Consider the following 19,004-nt stretch of genomic DNA (forward strand, 5'->3'; position numbering starts at 1 on the left):
ACACGCATGCACATACACAAAACGCATGGAAACACACACACATACATATACACACACACGCACACAGTACGCACACATGCCTGCATGCGCTGAAACGCGTCGACCCGTGTGCACGGTGATGTATTTGAGGCGCTGCACAGGTTTTCCAATATCTTCAGCACGAACGATTCTTCGACAATTTATACGAAGTATTTCTATGCCACATACAGTGATGTATCATCATGCATGCATCTTGGTTCAGGTTTATCAAGGAGTGTCGCCTAGCTTTATGAGAAGCCGAGGAGGCTACCACGTGTGGGCTAGAGTCTCGGAATGTTCCCGCAGAATACCGAAACTCCCAAGCTTCGTTTTAGAACCGAGTCGCGGCGCAACAGTCGCGCTCCACAACGAGGTTCCAACCCAGCTTCAAAATGGCGTTGCCCTATGCGGTCAAAGAACAGGGCACTGGTCAAAGCGAGGCGCTTGCAGTGTATACCGTTCGTTCTCGGCGAACTCTTCAATCCACTTGCCTGCTCTGTGGCGACACTGGTTTGTTTTTAATAAAGTTATTTCCTTCGTTCCGAGCGGTGCGTGACTTGCACCTCAATGTCTCGTCTCTTTCTCTCGCCTCGAAACACATCGAAGTCGCGTGTTAGGCTTAGCGTTTGAGGTGTAGAGTTTGAAACGCAGCAGGCAGCGCAAGCGGAGCGAGCAAACGAGCAGGCAACCATCTTTGGCGAGCCAGATTAGTGGCTACTTGATATAAAAACAAAAATCTTGAAAAAATCATCGCACCTTAAGTTCGGTTCTAACTCATCGATGCTCGGAGCTGCCACCCGTCCGTACACACGCCGTAGCCGTGGTTAACGCGGAAACGTTTTATATGTAGGGTGTCCCAAGTAACCAGGCTCGATCTAAAATGGACCGTAAAAATCGACGCCTGCACGTAGCAGTCTAGACTTTTCGTCAAAGATGTGTTTCACAGGTCTGTTTTTTCTTGTAGAATTACAAAGCGTAGCTCCCTTTCTGTAAAAAATAGGGCCAAGAAACTTGTCAGGGTCAACGGCGGCCGGCAACGCGGACCAAATCGAGTGGCGGGGCGCGTTTGGCGCTCGTGTTGATAGATGGCGCTACCTCTTTATCGAGACTGCTCGCGACCACCGTGGTTTATTAAAAATGAACATAACACTTTCGTAATGTAGCTTCGTTTTAAATATAAATGCGAACAATATAGTAAAAATTTAAGTAAAAAAAAAACGCGTTTGCATAACGGCGTTGTTTTTGTTGCCTACGTTATTTCGTCTGCGTGTCGTCTGCTTGCTTTCGCTGGTCGGCTACACCTTCGGACGCTGCTCACGCAGCCATCTATCAAAACGCTCGCCAAACACACCCCGCAACTCGACTCGGTCGTCTGCGTCGCCACCCGCCGTCGACCCTGACAAGCTTCTTGGCCCTATTTTTTACAGCAAGGAAGGTACACTTTGTACTTTAAAAAAAAAAAAAAAAAAAAAAAAACGACATGTAGAATGCATTTTTGACGAAAAGTTTAGGTTGCTGCCTGGAAGCGTCAATTTTTACGGCCTATTTTAGATCGAACCTGGTGATTTGGGACACCCTATACTTTCTTTGTTATTTTGCTCCGAAATGGCCGATTAATAACTTCCGCCGCGGCCTAAACCAGCCAATCAGAACTGGACTCTGTGGAATTGACTTCCGGTTAGCGGACTGAATGGAATTCGGTACTCTGGGAACATTCAGTGACTCTAGTGTGGGCTAAAGGCATGTTTCGCGCATTTACGTTCAGCCGCTGTCACTCTGCTCGTACATAATAAACAAGACGCGGAGTTTGTCTGCACACATGATGACATGTTCACCTGCGGAGACACGCCACTAGTATGTTCGAAGAATGCTTACTTTATACAGATATGAAGCTTCGGAGATATCTGTACACAGTATTTTGTGTGATGTATTAAAAAAACACAAGTCATTTTTGAAAAAAAAAATCGTTTTTGATTTTATATTTCTTTAAATATGTTAGTCGCCACATATACCAAGTCCTATATGACAAAACCGCCTATTTATCTCAGGGCAGTAGAAAAACACGTGGACTCTTTTTTGTCGCGGACTACAGTGTGTGGACCAATGAAAGCCCTACAATAGGCGCAGATTCCGAATTAATTTGTTATAACTCGTTTCGAAGAGAGTCTGATAGGTACACATTCGGATAAGACTCCTCTTTCTCTCCGCGGGCGTAGCCATCGCTTGATACTCGCCGACAAGCGCCCTTCGTCGACCACTTCAGTCGGAAGAAAATTCTTCCCAAAGGGCGTGTCGCGATCTTTGAACACGCTTTTAGCGAGGAAGTAAGGTAGGCACGATTGGGATTTAGGGTTTGTTGGGATGCTTAGAGCGTCTAGGACTGAGTTGTCACCACAAAAGGAAGCGACAAGCGAACTCACTGGTGCCATCTATCGGGCAGTCTTGGAACTCACCTAATCCGGGAACATAGTTTCTAATTATTTTTCACCCATATTTTTTGTGGGCTTGAGGCATTTTCGACAATGTTACAACTTATAAAAGCAGCCATTTCTCGAAGATAGCGCGTACGCTGGATCTGGATCTCGAAAATACAGCAAAAACCGGGTAGATGTGCAAGTGTGTTACCTCATCGAACGCACTCGATGTCGCCCATATACAAATATGTGAGCTAGCCTCAAGTTAGTGCTACCCCCCCCCCCGCCCCCCCCCCCTCTCCCGGTGCATCCCAGCGTATAACTGTAATAACCAGTTTTTAATTCTAAATTTTTTTTGTTAGCGTTGTTTATAAATTTTGTTCGAACCACGTAATGTCGAATCAGTCGTACTCACCTCAAGAACCGTAGTTGAAAAAAAGTCCGTCCCCTCACGGCACGTTATTGATTTCCGCCTGCATACGTTGAATTAAGATATGTATAAGTGTATCTTAGATTAACTTTATGTTATCTTATCAAGGCGCACACGTTTCAAAAGCCAAAATCATCTTTCAACAACCGAACCTTGTAAGAACTACTTTGTGCAGCGCGTGAATAATGTGCAGAACTTCATTTTGTCTTGATGTGACAACGATCATCCCCCCCCCCCCCCCCCCCCCCCATGGAGAGCTACCTAAATAAACTAAGCTTATCGGCACCCAATTCCGAGATCTTCTTGCGGGCGCCGCCGTTTCGGTGCTTAGCAGGCGCAATAGGCATTTCCGGAGAATTCCACAATGTCTGTCGTCGATCCCACATTGCACGTTGCGACGCGGAGAATTGTGGGGCCTTTCCGATGTACGCTCTAATGAGCTCGTATGTTTCATATACTGTATCAGTGGACCGATTCCTTCTCTTACCTCTGCAAGATTCAGAACGCACACGCACGCACATACATACAGACACACGCAAGAGTGGAAACATAAAACATTTGACATACGTACCCTGTTATGTTATCGTCCTGCTTCCTTGACGTTCTGAAATCGTAAAATCCAAAACAAACACTCGAAACGCTTCTTGTATTTATGTGTACCAGCTATTGTCGTAGCGCATGGAAAATGCGATGGGAGGGCGCTGCGCACTTCCGGAGCGCAAGTTCGTCTGCTTCTTCCGGCGGGGGTTGTGGTGACGTCATAACCCCAAGCTCTGATTGGCTCTGATTGAAGGTAGGCCTCGAGGCAACGTGCTTTGATGTCTACCCACTATCCTTCAATCAGAGCCAATCAGAAAGCTCAGCGTTCTCACGTCGCTACAACCCCCGGCGAAAGAAGCAGACGAATTCACGGTGATAGTTATGTCGCGGACTATTTTGACATTTCTGAAGGACGAAAAGTCGTTTCCCGCTATTTCAGTGAACGGTTCGGACAACTGGCAACAATGGTTTTAAGCAATAAAGGGACACTGACAGAGTATTTACGCTCGCCGAGGTTTTTAGTTGTACGTGACATATAAGAGCCCAACTGCCCAGAACAAAATTTGCGGCTCGAAATTCGGTTTCCTTCCGCCCGAAAACCGCCGATCGAGAACTGGCCGGTTTGAGTCGAGCGGTTCACTCTCTTCTCCGTGGTCACGGGCCGTTTTTAAGGTTTAGAGAGAGAGAGAGAAGTCTTGCAAAAGAGGAAAAACCATCGTTGGAGTTACAGCCATGGGCCGAACGGTCATCGTTGGATTGGGGGGAGGGGAAGGGGATAAAAGCTGATAGAAGAAAAAGTTGTGAAAAAAGAGAGGGAGGTTGTTTCGCCAAAGCCGACAAGCGGGGCGCGAGGAGCCACAGAAAGTGGCTGCAGAAAAGAGGGCGGTGGTCGCGTTTAGACGCGACCACCAAATTTAATCAAAGTTGTGGGTCATTGCAGGCACACACTCAATCTTAAAAATAGAAAAAAAAAGAAACCTATTTTTGTCGTTTCCAAAAAGCTGCAAATACGTTGACTGAAAAAATAAAAAATAAATAAATAAAAAAAGGTTGCACAGACAACGGGAAGCCCATTCTGTGCCTTCACTGCATAATTCTCAACATGGCGTCGTTTCGCGTATCGTGGCACTCGCGGATGGCAGCGGACGACGGGCGTGGGACCTCTACTTCAGAACTGTCGTTCACGGTACCAGCGAATTCTGTCTTCCTTCGAAAGAGAAATTTTGGACCGATCAAACGAATTGATAATCATCCCCTACGACATGCCCGACCAGCAAGCCGAGTGCGCGAAGTCGTCGCCGAGCCGTCGTCCCTTCTCGTGGCTGAAGACATCGCTCACTCAAACGTCAAGCACGAAGTCCGTACTTCGCGTGAGAGATGAACACTATCTCGCATTTTGCTCACTAAGCGTCAGACAAAACGTTTCCGCAGAGAGTGACGTCACGCGTGCGTGCGTGCATCACATCACTCCTCCATTCAGCGTTATCTCCAGCTCGTGCAGGTCCGAATTGAGTGCCGACGTTTGAAGAACGATGCCAATGAACGGGTAGCGATCTTTATCCAGGTACTTGATGGTGCAGGAGAGCACGTGTCCCGCTTCAAGAACTCTTTCGCCTTTGATCAACAGCCGGGATGTTTCGTGGGCCTTGTTCACGAACGCACTGATGCTGCTTACAGGCAGCACAACTGAAAATGGATGCACAGTTGTAACGGGGTGCCCGGTCCGAATAGAAGTTTAAAAAATTCGCTTACCTTCAGCGCTAGGTCGCACTTCGTCAGCCTCCATTGCGGTTCGCGAGACAGCCGCCGAAAACGACGACAAGTTGGTTGCAGCGACCGGTTCCCCGCTCACCTGCAACCGGCTCACCGGCTCCTTGGAGGCATTCGTATGGTTGCCGATTTAGAAACTTAAGGGGGTCGAGTAGTGGAACGAAAAATTAGGTTAAAGGAAGCCTTAAACACCCGTAGTATTAAAAAAAGAGAAAAGCGAGGCACTCCATTCTTGACGCACAGAGCATACAATGGTCAAGTGATCCCCCATACTACGTCACGACGATAGGCCCGTCAGGTGGCGCCACGCCAAGTTCTCGGGGCTAATAGCTGATTTACGGTGGCTCTCTAGACACGACCAGTGTGCATCTCAGGCCATCTGCGAACAAAGGAAGGGACTTTGGCAACGTTCAAGCGTCGTCGTTCTTGTTTCTATTGACACTGAACAGACGTTTGTATACACAGTGGAGGAGTGCATGCCCCTCGGGAGCATGCGCATCTCTTCGTTCGTGGAGCCTCAAGCGATGAGCCCGCTTGGCGCGCGCAGGCGCTCGTCATTGCTATATATATAAAAAGAATGTACACAGGTTCCGAAATGTCCCGCCACACAGCATAGACCATATACCGTTTATAGATTCGATTAGCAACGCCAAGGCATTGCTTCTTACCGCCTTAAGGCTGGACTCCATGAGGCGAGTATTCTGCGAAAAATCGACGAATTTTGCCCGGTGACTTTTGCTCTGCGCGTGGCATCAGCGCAGTGGCTGCTACGTTTCACGCAAAGCGAGCGTGCCATCGGGCGACGTTCGTCAGTTGTTCGTCGCATAATTCGCTCCATGGAGTTCAGCCAGTGCACACTTTAAGAAACCTGCAGCGTGTCCTTTCTCGCAAAGCACTTGAAATAGCCAATCACTGCGAGGCTACGGGGAAACTCGGCGAATAACGAGGCTGAAAATATGTCTACCGTAATATCCCGAGAGATCGCCCACCTAAAATCAAGCCAAAATTGGGTGAACGGGTGAACTTTCGGTGTGTAATCGACAAAAACTTTTGAAATGCTATTTTTATTATATGCAACCCGCGAAACTTGCAATCACTGCGATGGGCGATGAAACGATGAGGACTGTTCTTTCTAGTCAGCAATGTCCACTTGTCTGCCACCCTAGCTAACTAACACGATTTCCACCGAGGTCGCCGTGGGCCTGGACGCTGCCATTACTGAAAGTCGGCTATCTTTCAAAAAAACACAAAATCATGGCAAATTTTAGGGGTGGGCTATTTTTAGAGGGTGGGGCATCTCCCAAAATATTACGATAGATGCAAAAAAAAAAAAAATTCGGCGCTGTGGAGTTCAGCCATATCCCTCTATGGGGTTTCATCATGCTCGGTGCCACAGCGCAGACAGTTCTTTTAGTTCTAAAGATATTTTCAGCCTTGTCATTGGCCAAGCTCCTTACCCCTATATTGCAGCGATTGGCTCTTCCAAGTGCTCTGCAAGAAAGTAGGCGTTCCAGATTTCTTACAATGCATTAATGAACACTATAGTCACGGACGGCTTAAGAAACACGGGGCATGGCGGACAGCAAGTCGTCTGCTTTTTGTGCAGGAGGAGCGGTGACGTCAGAACGACACCGAGCGCTGATTGGCTTCGATGGAAAGGATAGTGGGTAGACCTCATTGCTAGATATGCCTCAAAGTCTACCCACTATTTTTTTTTTTTAATCAGGCAATGACGTTTTGAGATCATCACAACCCCTGTGCAAGAAGCAGACAATCTTGCGCACTGCATTGTTTCCAAACCACTAAGATTGCGACATCAAAAAATAAGAACGCCGAAGAATAAAAATAAATCAGGAAGGAAGATAGCGTGAGAATGACAGACCACAGAAGGCGCACATGACGGTACCTTATTTGAACCTAAAGTCACTGGATCGTGGGGAAGGTAGCGCCATAGCATTCCGTATACCTGCTATCCGCGTACGCAAATAGATACTGACATACTGACGACCAAACTTCACAAAAGGATTTACTGATTGGTCTCAGTTTTCATGGCACATTAATAGCCTGTTAGGACTTTCACAACTCACATTAATAGCCAGCTAGGACCGGCAACCTTGATGGTTCGGAATGCACGTTGCAAAAGAGCTGTGGAAGCTCGCCGTCAGCACGCGCTCAGCAACCACGCACACAGATATTGCCGCCAGTGAATACTCCCTATTGGCGACGTGAGCGATCGAAAATGTCGCTGTGGTCGGCCCACCATAATTGGCCGAATACCGACTGTGACGTCAGCAAAGGATGTCTCAACGACTGAAATAAGAGGAATGTAAGAACTTCAATTTTGACGGTGTTGGCAGTGTTGCTTTGAGACCGCTATCATATCAGGCTTCCAGAATGCTCATTACAAACACCATCGGGCTTGTTGTTCACAAGGTAATGACGTCACGAAAGGTAACCGAACGAGGGCGCCACTGAAACATCTCGCCGCTAATAGAGAGCCATTGTACTCAAAGCGTTCCTCGCCCAATATAAGCATCTTTGGCACTGCGAATGCAGTGCCAAAGATTATCAACCACGCTTACCTGCACACACCTCTTACAATGGCGTTGTTGTTCTTGCGTATTTCAAGAAAAACAACATTTTAATGACGCCGAGTAATGACGCCGCATGTGGTGGCGTTGCGAAGATGTGCACTTGTTTCGCCAGTGTGCGAATAACAAAAATCTTGCTATTCTAGAGATGACGGTAGTATTCCCCTTCTCCAGGAAATACTACCCTTATTCTTGTCCAGCTCATTTGCACCTTTGCATTATTTGCGTTATCAAAAAAATTCAAGAGGTGTCGTTATTAAGCGAGATGTCACCAAATATGTAAATTTGCACGCAAAAAAAAAAAAAAAAAATGGAGAGGTCACTGCTTATTTCATGAACCAAAATGGCGACCACACACGGAGCTTGGCGCTACTCTCCCAGGATTCAATGGCTTTAACCGCACCCTGCGTCTCTTAGGCGGTCTGTGACTCTACGCAAAGTTACTTCTCCTTCGACACCGCCTTCTATATTTTTTTTACGAGATGTTGAAGTTTATACTGAGGAAACAATAATTTATACATCATGAGGGTCGACTTGACTTGTACCTTTGTTACGCGGGCACACCTAACCGCTGTTAACCGCTATACTCTCAGACAGCTTAACCGCTGTACTCTCTGACAGCTATTTCAGAAGTGCTTTGGCGACAGAGCCACACAACGTTGGCCAAGAGTATTGCCTTTTTTTTTTCTTGTGGTTACTGTGGTTTAGCGTGACTGCTGTTAAGTGTGCTCCGTTTAAAAAAACTGTTTGAATTAAACGTCATGATCTGCTCCGTGAAGCCACACAATAACCGGTTATTTCTCTCGCCTGACGCCGGTTATGAGTTATATAATTGCCGATTCTTGATGATCACTTCAAGCTGCTGGCGTTTACACAGTTTTTACCTCTTCGGACTGTTTACGTTCGTTTTCAAAAAATTTTTTTTTTTATTTTTTATAATGCGGCCACTAAGTTAATCCGCATCCATCGCGTCTTACTCGAATTAATGCGTATGCGGTTTTAGCAGACGACAACCGAATTAGCAGGCGACAACCGAATCAGCAGACGACAATGAAGCAAACATTAAGGCGGTGTCAGCTTTTCGTGGGAAACGATGTGAACCTGTGCAGATCGAAGAAGAATGCACAGTTTTGTTCGTAAAACGATAATACGAAATATTTATATATTTTTTACTGCGTTTTGTGTGCTTGGCCTTGTGTCGCGGTCTCGCTCCGTCACGGGGCACTTCGGAGGGTTCGACGCGTTTCGGTCATCAAACACTCCCGGACAAAACGTGTAGCAACTTGGTCGTTGTCTCTGCATTGTTTTGCGCGAAAACCATGTCCGTTCTTTCTTTACACATGTCCGTGTCGCAAAAAAAAGAAAAGAAAAAAGAATAGCTGTTTGAGAACGTTTTAGGCGAATAATTGGCGGCGAAGCAAGCTTGTCATTGCACGTTGTTGTGCACTGTTGTTGGTTACAGGGTAAGAACCTCAAGGCCCGTACGCACAGTTGCGTTTTAGAGCGTTTGACTACGTTGTGGCTGCGAGAAACCAGGACATCCCTGCTTCTTATTTCGTGTGTCAACTAAGCTATTTCTTGAATTGGATTCCACGCTTCATAAGAACCGCAGATGTGCCAGTGACTCGCGTTCGTTTCTCGACGCAATGCAGTCTAAAGCTTGGTTCAGACAGTTGCGTTTGACTGCGTTTGACTGCGTTTGACTGCGTTTGACTGCGTTGCGACAGCGAGAAACCAGGACATCCCTGCTGCTTCTATCGCGTGGCAAGATGAATCCTTGCATTGGATTCCACGCTTCATACGAAGCACAGTTGTGCCGGTGACTCGCTTTCGGTTCTCGACGCAACGCAGTCAAACGCACTCAAACGCAAGTGTGTGGACCGGCCTTAAAGCACTCAAACGCTCTCAAACGAAACTGTGCGTAGGGGCCTTGAGTTGATGCTCCACCTTCACCACACGCTCGTGGCCTTCGGTGGTGCTTTGGCCGCGCGTGTGATGAAAAGTTATCGAAGGCAGAAAGTTCTCGCTGGAGATGGATCATCGACCGAATCCTTACCCTGTCACGGACAATAAACGAGTAAATAGTCCCTTTCGCATGGATGTCCTTTCTGAGAATAGGGGTTGAAGATCAATTCTGCAAAAGAGGAGCACACAGACTCATCTCTAAAATGATAAGGGTTCACGTTGTCTCTCAAAATGCCGATTCGACAACGCAAAGTTTTGAAGAACCGCTGCATCTTACATTCTTTGTACAAATGTCACATACATTTCAACTGGAGTGGCCTTCCCTTTTTTTTTCAAATAATAAATAGAAATTTAACGCTCATACTATACAATAAAGAAGAGACGTAATCCCCCATAACACGAAAGGCGAACAGATGAAAATATAAACAAAACGTACAATCAAAGAGCAGACAGTAGGGGGCACGAAATTGTCCATCCGCGTGGTTGTTTCTGTCCTTCCGAATATCTCAGAGGCTCGTTGCACGCCCAGCAATGCCCCCAAAAAAACTAAAAGAAACAGAAAAAAAAAAGGGAAAACGATAAATGCGAGCGGTTTAAAATAATTGCTGGTGTTCCCGTTCGCGTCGCCCCACCAGTCCATTCTTCGAGAATGTACATACAATACACACACACACAAAAAAAGAAGAAAAAAAATAAGATCGTTGCTGCTCTCAAAACCGCACATGAGCAGTGGATGTCCGGAGCACGCACGACAGAGCACATCCTTCCTTCGTGGGTCCAAAATGGCCGCGCCTCGCGGCGGACGCGGGAACAGGGAGGCGTTCATCGATCTCGCCGTTGCAGAACAGCGCCCCGCTCCTCCGCCTTCTTCACAAAACAAACAAAAGGGAAAAAAATATCCTCGGTGTCCCACTATGGCGCATGCACACGGAGGCAGCCACGGGTCGAGACCCCGCGCTCATTGGAGGAGGAACGCCGCACGAGGAGAAACGCGCACGGGGTTCGTTCGAGCCGCGGGACGCAGACGACACGTTCGATGCGGGCTCCCTCGGGAGCGCCGTTGACCGGGCGGGTTTCGAACGGCGGAGTTCTTCTCGGAGCTCTTTTTTCCTTCTATTCTTTTATCATCTCCACTTGGCCAAGAGGGGAGGGTGGGACCAACACCGAAATCTCAGTTCTTCGGGTAGAAGCAGACGAGCCCGCAAGTTCCGAAGTGGCGAGCGGAGTAGAGGGGGGGAACCGCCGCCGTAGTCCGCTGGACAACGGTCGTCTGTCATCGTTAGGCCTAACGCGATTTGGGTTGGGAGGACGTCGCCAGTCCTTGATGGACCGCGTCCTGCGACCGCCGGTCCCGCATCAGCGACGGCCGCATCACCGCCGCACACTCGACAGAGAAGATACTTTCGGCGAGAGCGTTTACCCGCGGGCAAGAAGAAGTCAGTTGTTCTTCGGTCCGGGGGCCGCGGGAGGAAGAGAGATGAAGCCAGAGAGAGCGCTGCGTTGTATGTGCGGCTGGCCGCATTGTCTCGGGCCCTAATCCAATCATCGGGGTAACCGTCCCACGGGGACGCGCCGCCGCGTTCCTCTCGTTCGCGTCGTCCCGACCGGACCCCCTATGGGGGGGAGGGGGAGCAGTCCGGGGTGTGGGCCGCGGGCGCTAATTCAATTGGCGTCTGGCGCCTGAGTCAGCCGGCCCAGGTGAAGCGTGGCGACCGACGACAGGTGCGACCGTCACGCGAACAGGGCGTCGATCGAGTGCTGCAGCCGCGCGCTGTGTTCGCGGGCGCGGAGCCTGAGCGCCGCGATGCTGTGCGTCCGCAGGTCTTGGCCCCCTGGGAGCGACACGACGCCCTGGGGTGGTGGCTCCGACGCGGCGACCGTGGTCGTCGACGCCGGAGGAGTGGGCGGCGGCGGAGGTGGCGGGTCCGCCGCCGCTGGGGTGGCCAGGGGTGACGAGGGTGGGCCCGAGGGCGACGGCGAGGTGGCCGAGGGCGTGGAGCCTCCGCCCGACGCGTTCGTGGTGGCCGTCTGGTCGAGGGCGCAGCAGTCCTGCCCCTTGAGCTTCTCGGCGGCCTCGATGGACTTGCGGTGCATGCCTGCGAGGGGCGGCGGGGCGCGCCAGGCTTTGGACCTGGTGAACGGACCTCGGCCCTCGCGCACTCCGGGCTCGCTCCGATCCCTTGTCGGCAGGGTACAGTACGCTACGGGCCGGAACACATTCGCCGATAGGGACGGAGATCGTCGGGCCTATGCTATACTTCCGCAGGGCCGATCCCCATCGAAAAATTTACGCTCAAAATTAAGAAAAAAATTTTTTGGTCAAGCAAGTATACTTGATGTTGAATTGTTTTTCACTATATTTGAAGAAAAAAATGACATGTCCGCTCTGCACTCAGCGGATCTTCGCATTGCGACTCTTAAGGCCTGTTCACACTAGGGTGCCTCAATGTCCTTCCGTTTAGGGTGATGCCACCCTTTGTAGTACCAGATGCCGACAGCACGTGCTCACGGGAAAAATACAAAGAAATCGACGAAAACAAAATGTCGCCATAGCACAGTCAACGCCACAAGCGCGTGCAGGGACACGCTCTTTCACGCGCTTCTGAACAAAACATAAAAATAAAAGTGTGTGACAAAATGGCGAGATGCCACCACCCTAAGCAAAGCGCACATGAAGGCACCCTAGTTCACACATGCAGCGGAGCGCTACAAGCATAGCGCTGACCTCGTGCTAAGCGCGTGCTGACGGCAGCGTTGACCAGCTTTGTATCGCACTGTCAAAACTGTTCCTCATGGAAGACGATAAGTGGTTGACGACACGTGAGCAGCGCTACATCAGCGCTTCGCAGCATGTGAGAACCGGCCTTTACTGTGTGGGGTCAAAACACGATAACGAGTGATTCTACTTCCTGTTAGCGCCATAGTTTGACATAGGACGGAACTCTTTAGAGTTCCGTCCTCTAGCCCTTCAGGGTTTTTTCTTACGAAGATTTGTCCCCGTGATTGGTTATTCCAATATATTCGTTCGGGACTGAATCTTCGGGGGTTTTGGGAAAACGAGTTCCAAATCTGATAATTGTTCTAATTGTCCTGTCAAAAAAGAAATAATAATAACAAAAAATAGGTCGGCCCTTCTTTTCAGTTACTGCGTGCTCCGACGTTATATATATTTTTTAAAACGTAATATTAGTTTTTTTTTAGCGGGTTCTACGATAGAAGTGGGCAACGTAATATTGAGAACACAAATACAGACACTCTTGCGCTCAAGTTACGAGTAAACTCTGAATCTCTCAGATCATGCAGGAGAAAGAGTACGGCACACGATACAGTTAAACTATGGGAAGTATTCACTGGCGGCCATAGCTGTGTGCACGACTGCTGAGCGCGTGCTGATGGCGAGCTTCCACAGTTCTTTTTGTAACGTGGATTCCGCACCCTCAAGATTGCCGGTCTTAGCAGCCTATTAATGGGGGCTCGTTCAGAGCATGCGCTCTAGACAGCACCCACAAATATGGCGTCCAGTGAATACTCCTTATAGATGGCTTGCATTGACGTCACGTGAGACGCCATTGCTCTGTACCATGCTCCTGCGTTTCTTCTGCAGCACGCTGCACGAGCTACGGCTGCAGGAGCACGGTGCGGAACAATGGTGGCTGTTCAAAGGGATATATGACGTCATGTGCGAGGCACGTACACATTCTAAAATAATTACGATAAGGATGGAAGCAAGAATTACATAGAACTGTTTACGCATTTCGAGAAAGTATAGTTGCCGACACATGTGTAGCACTCTCTTTTTGTGTGGGCAAATCGAAAAGGTAACAAAACAGATCTCGGCAGCTTTAGAAACGCACACAGGGCGTAGCCAAGTATTAACCTTCACGTTTTGTCGCTTCGTGATTGGTTAATGGGCGCTGTTTTCGGCGAATGTTCTAATTTCATTGGCTGAGCAGCGCTGGTAAGATGATCGCGACTCGCCATGATTTGCGTTTCTCAAGGTGCCTACAACTGTAGTCTTTTTTTTTTTTTTGTTAATATGTTATTTGCTTAATTTGAGCGATTCTTAGAACTTGGTCAAAGACGATAATTCGTCCAGAATATATCGCATCTGTGCGTAGCTTATGAAATTCGCATTCGCGTTCTTCCGAGATGTAGTCTTCCCGTTCGACGTTTTTTTTTTTTTTTTTTTTTTTTTTTTTTGCGATTTTTTTTTGCGATTTCGAACGTTTGCTATTTTAGGATGAATAACGTCATTTCTGACACATAAAACCATGTTTCGCAATCACTTCTACCTCAAAATATGTGAAATGACGTAAATATGGCGCTATTTTTATTTTTACCAACATTTTATTCTGGGACACACTCTAAAAAACGTCTGTGCGTATACTTTCACGCACACCACTCGGAGAGCCAACCAGCGCAACTTACGGAGGCAGCTCAGCGTATGACGATGCCGAAACATATGTTTAGAGAACTTTCGATGAAAAGACGCAGTCTGAGTTGTGACATTAAGCAACGCAAGCGTGACGTTTTACATTGCTTAATGTCACAACTCAGACTGCGTTTTTTTAGTCTAAACATATGTTTCGGCATCGTCATTCGCTGAGCATGCCTCCATAAGTTGCGCTGATTGGCTCTCCGAGTGGTGTGCGTGAAAGTAGTCGCACAGACTTTTTTTAGAGTGAATGCGCGTCCTATTCAGGCACACAAATTGTTTTTTTTTTCTTCAAATGATAATTTGGTGTTTTACTCGGGGCGAAGACGACTCCCTCTGTTTCCCCCTACGGGTATGGTGGACTTGAAGGCGACGTGTGAGGAACGCGTGGGGTGAACAGCGTTCCCTCGCTTCGAGCCTAAAGTCGGTGACGACCACTGCTCGTAATACATCGTGCAAAGAAACGCGGTGTTCGTGCGCATACGACAGTCATTTGCGGACACGTGGCAAGCATATTTCATGCCAGTTTGCTTCGTACGTATGTATGCATTCTTCGAGCATGTCTGCGGAGAGTTTTTGTATGACCGCCCGCCATGCAAGGAAGAAACACGTCTCCTCAGACTGTGCCACCAGACTTCCTCTTCTGTACGATGCCTCGCTTAAAGAAGAGCGCAGCGTAACCGGTTTGCTGGAGGCAGCGGTATACCTTGCACTCCAGGGCTACGCGGAGAGCACGTCGTCTGCTTCTTGCTCAGGAGTGGCGGTGACGTCAGAATGACGTAGAGCTCCGATTGGCTGATTGAAAAAAAAAAAAAGTGGGTAGAGAGAGAGAGAGAGATAAGTTCTTTATTATGGAGATGTTGGTATTCTTTAAATGACACCGGCCTAAATGCTGAATGCCTGGAGGTCTTCCCACTTTTTTTTTTTTTTCAATCAGCCAATAAGAGCTCGGCGTCGTACTGACGTCACCGCCACTCTTGAGCAAGAAGCAGACGACTTGCTCTCTGCATAGAAAAGAAGAAAGCGCCAACAAAAAGGGACCGATTGAGCATTTACAATCTCTCTCTCTGTCGATATGTATTGCTCAGCCGTAAACGAGAATACCACCCCTCATATATTCTCTGTTCGTTTGGCCCGCTTCGCTTTATTTCAAACCCGCTTTCCGAAGGATGAACCGGCCTCTGCCGTTGAAGGCGCTTCTGCCGCCTTCAACGTTGGGTTCGCCGTCGGCCAGTGGAAGAAGCGCGCGATTCACCGCATCTTCCCCCTCCACATCTACTGTGTCGGAAACCGAAGCAGCCGGTCTCGGACGGGGACGGCGACGGGTGCCCCTTTTTCGGCGTGCTCGCGCGCATGCAGGTGTGCCTACCGAGCAGCCACGGGGCGCAGGAGGACACGTCGTCTCCCTTGGCTCCGCGCAGAATGGACTCGGGCAGCGGCAGCGAGTGCCGCACCATAGCGCCGTACAGGCCGTACTCCGCCATGATGGTGGACTTGCCCCAGCACTTCTCCGTCTTGCGCCACTTGGCCCTTCGGTTCTGGAACCACACCTGCGCGCACCGGGGGGCAGGAGCGACGGCGGCGACGGCCGGAGCTCCCCCAATTAGTCTAATGGGCCGGCTCGTTAGAACCGCAGATTGGGTTACGCCTGCCGGACCCCGGGACTAATGAGGATACTGTTTCCAGCCGCGGGCACGTTCACATCTCGCCCCCCTCTGTTACCCGAAGCGAGCGCCATACCGCGCTCGGGGGATGCCAGCGCCGCCACCGCAGCCCACAACGGCGAGATGCGGCGGGGTACGAAGAAATATATGCGGGACAGGACCCGGACACTTGGACAGTTTCGGGGAGCCGATTTACCCGCACCTCCTGCACCGGCGCAGAGAAAAGTGAACTTCCGGTATGTGTATTGGGATACGACCGGAAGTGAACCGCCCTACGGTTGTCTGCTCCGGTGCAAGGAGTGCGGGTAAATCGAACGAAGCTACTGTTGACCCGATGGCGGCGCTGGCGTGTGCGGATCCGATGAGTAATTTAAAGTGAGCTTTAATCGTTTATTTCGGTTTGAATGAGCAATTTTAGAATAAAAAAAGTAGCGTTACAGACTCCGCCGAATGCTCAGATTAGTCGAATGCCGGGATTTAGAGAGGCTGAAGTAAAATTACACTCCGACTGGCATTAAAAACAAAAAGTTATTTACTTCACAAATTATATCCGCGGCAGTCGGTAGGTTTCTAATTTTGTCTAACAACAGCCTAGTTTTCAGTTGAGTAATTAAACGAACAAAGACTTTGTTGGATGAAACGAGGGGTCACATGTCAAGCGAGGACGAATGGAAAGAGACTAACGCGGCCACCGCAGCATTAAGGCATAATCTCCTTACTCTTTTTTTTTTTCAATTGGGCATGCATTAACATTAACTTCGTATAATCACTACGGCGAGATGTACCAGCCCGACACCGTTATAACGCGAACAGCTGATCACAATTTTTCTCAATTCGTTTTTCTTTCTTAAAAAAAAAACAACAACAACAACAACAAACAAACAAACAACAAAAAAAAAAAAAAAAGAAACTAGACGACTGCTTCAAAAAAATCTTTTACTAAGCGTGGCGGAAAGTACTTGTTGTAGGCAGTAACCTAAGCGGTAAATGTAAATCACCCCCGACATCGTGTTCAGACCGTTTAACACACACGTGACTATGCTAGATAAACATCAGACTCGCCGACAACTTAAGAAATGCAGGTCGTGGCGAGTCCCCCTGCATTTCACTATTGGTCCCCAGCCAATGAGGTTGCAGCATTTGCCGCTAAGACCCCCAAAGGACCAATAACGAGGCGCGATCATATCAGGCCACGCCCTCCACAACTCAAGCCGTCGCTGGCGCTAGAAACAGCGCTGACGCTGCGCCGAATATTGGACCAAGATAAGTATGTTTTCCTAAGTTAATGAATTTACAAGTTTAATGCCCACCGTGTTTTCTTTTTTTTTTTCTCAAAGTAAAAGTTTTTACTGGCAAGAGTGCAAAAGTGACGTCAGCTGAAGGCATGGACCTCCTGCGTTTCTCAGGGGGTGCTGCGAAAAGGGACTTCTTAGGACTTGTTTTGAATAGTACAAATTTTAGCGTCTCAAACTGTTACGCATGCAGAAGCGTGCCTGTTCTAGTGCGGAACGCAAAATCACAATAAAAACAAAACAAAAAAAAAAAATCGAACGCCGTCGAAGTTAAGAGGCTAAAGCGCAGACCGCATGGCGCATTTTTCTACACGCGAAAACGCGACGCGCAATGAACGCTCGCGCGGAAGCTGACGCGGGGGCACCCGCATGCAGACAAAGCCAAGCACCGCCGGCCGCGCGTTATCAGCGTTGCCAGATAACAGAATTCTCAGCACGCGTCGTAAATATTGACGCAAATACTACAAAATGATAATTAAATGAACAAATAAGTAAGTAAAACGAGTTTGTGTGTCAAAAGAAACACCTTTTCAATTTTGATATGGAAAATAAAAAATGCTTTTGAACATTTTGAGATGTGCTGAATACGAAACAGCGTACTGTGCAGGATCACGTGATAGTTCGACCTACCCTCATTAAGCGAGAGCCGCTTCGACGCCTCGACGCGCGCGTCTTGTTCTGGGTCGGCTAGAAACCAACGCTCCCGCGCGCGCCCGCGGGCAGGAAATGACGTCAGTTTGACGCCGACGCGCCTAAATCGCGAGCAAAAACGCGCCATGCGGTCTGCGCTTAAGAACGTGAGCCAAGATATGCCGTTTCACGCTTTCCAAAGTAGACATAAAAAAGAGAGAAAAACAAAAACAAAATGAAAGCGTCGCGACACAGGTGTTCGGACGTCACCACCCAGAGATAAGAGACGCGTGCCCTAGCGATGGTGTCATGAATTTGGCACTTTCGATTTTCTTGCAACGTTGAGTTTGCCCGATTTCTGGCGTGCAAAGGTGTTTTTTCGTTCTTCAGCACCACACAGAATTAAAAAAAGCTCAACCAACGTGCCATACGTAGCGGGAGGCTCAATCAGGCGAGCTTGTACTACCCCAAATGAGGGCGCTACAGTTTGTTCAAAGCTTCAGCGCAGGAGGCCTATAATTCTTTGAACTGTAGGCTTTGTTTCCAACTGAATATAAGCAGTTTTGTGCTGTCAAATGAATGTTCTCGAAGCTTACTTCAGCACCCGCGCAGAAGCAAAAAACAAATGCTCGGGGAAGTCCATTTTTTAGACAGCCTGCACGACTGGCAAGCCTGCCTGCCACTGACGTCCCGGCACTGAAAAGCGCGGGGGTTATTTCAATGTTGGTTTTGGAATCATTTTCACTTGCCGATTTCAGAATAATTAATTTGAATTCTGCGATAATATACAGCATACCCGAAAAGGTAAACACAGCTGTGATTCCGATAATGTAGTGAGTTGGGCTAGCTCAAAAAATCGCCGGTGTTTTTTTTTTTAAGAGGCTTTAAGTTTATTCTGGGGTCCTTCATTTATGGTGATATCTCAAGCTACGAGCTGTAAGCATCCTAAAACAAAAGGAAAAACACGAAGTAACATTTGTGGGTGGCTGATTTCCCTATTAAAAGTCCGATCAGAGATCATGACACACCCTTCTTTCTTTTTTGTCAAAATATAATGCTCAACGCGCCTTAAATCCGGAATCTCCACACAATTAACACATTTAATTGGTCAAATCTTATGGAGGTAATACAAACCCAAAGAACCCCCCCTCCCCCTTCAAGAGAAACTATTGTCGTGTATTTTTATTGCTGTGAGTTTATTAGGATGCCTCGCCTTCTAGAACTGGCCATTTTTATTTACCGAAGAAGTAATATG

General features: G+C 48.3%; 1 protein-coding gene across 1 annotated transcript in view; it reads right to left on the reverse strand.

Annotated features, from left to right (window-relative positions):
• Positions 1 to 11,459: 11,459 nt before the first annotated feature.
• Positions 11,460 to 19,004, reverse strand: part of LOC8033440 (visual system homeobox 2-like) — a 30,288-nt gene continuing 22,743 nt past the window's right edge. Inside the window, exons 4-5 of the mRNA XM_040209962.1 lie at positions 15,533 to 15,713; positions 11,460 to 11,824 (exon numbers count right to left, since the gene is read on the reverse strand). Of these exons, the coding sequence (XP_040065896.1) occupies positions 11,460 to 11,824; positions 15,533 to 15,713 (546 nt within the window). The remainder of the gene's footprint in view (positions 11,825 to 15,532; positions 15,714 to 19,004) is intronic.

Source organism: Ixodes scapularis, unplaced genomic scaffold (genome assembly GCF_016920785.2).
Source record: "Ixodes scapularis isolate PalLabHiFi unplaced genomic scaffold, ASM1692078v2 PGA_scaffold4__175_contigs__length_147842914, whole genome shotgun sequence".
Taxonomy (NCBI): Eukaryota; Metazoa; Arthropoda; class Arachnida; order Ixodida; family Ixodidae; genus Ixodes; species Ixodes scapularis.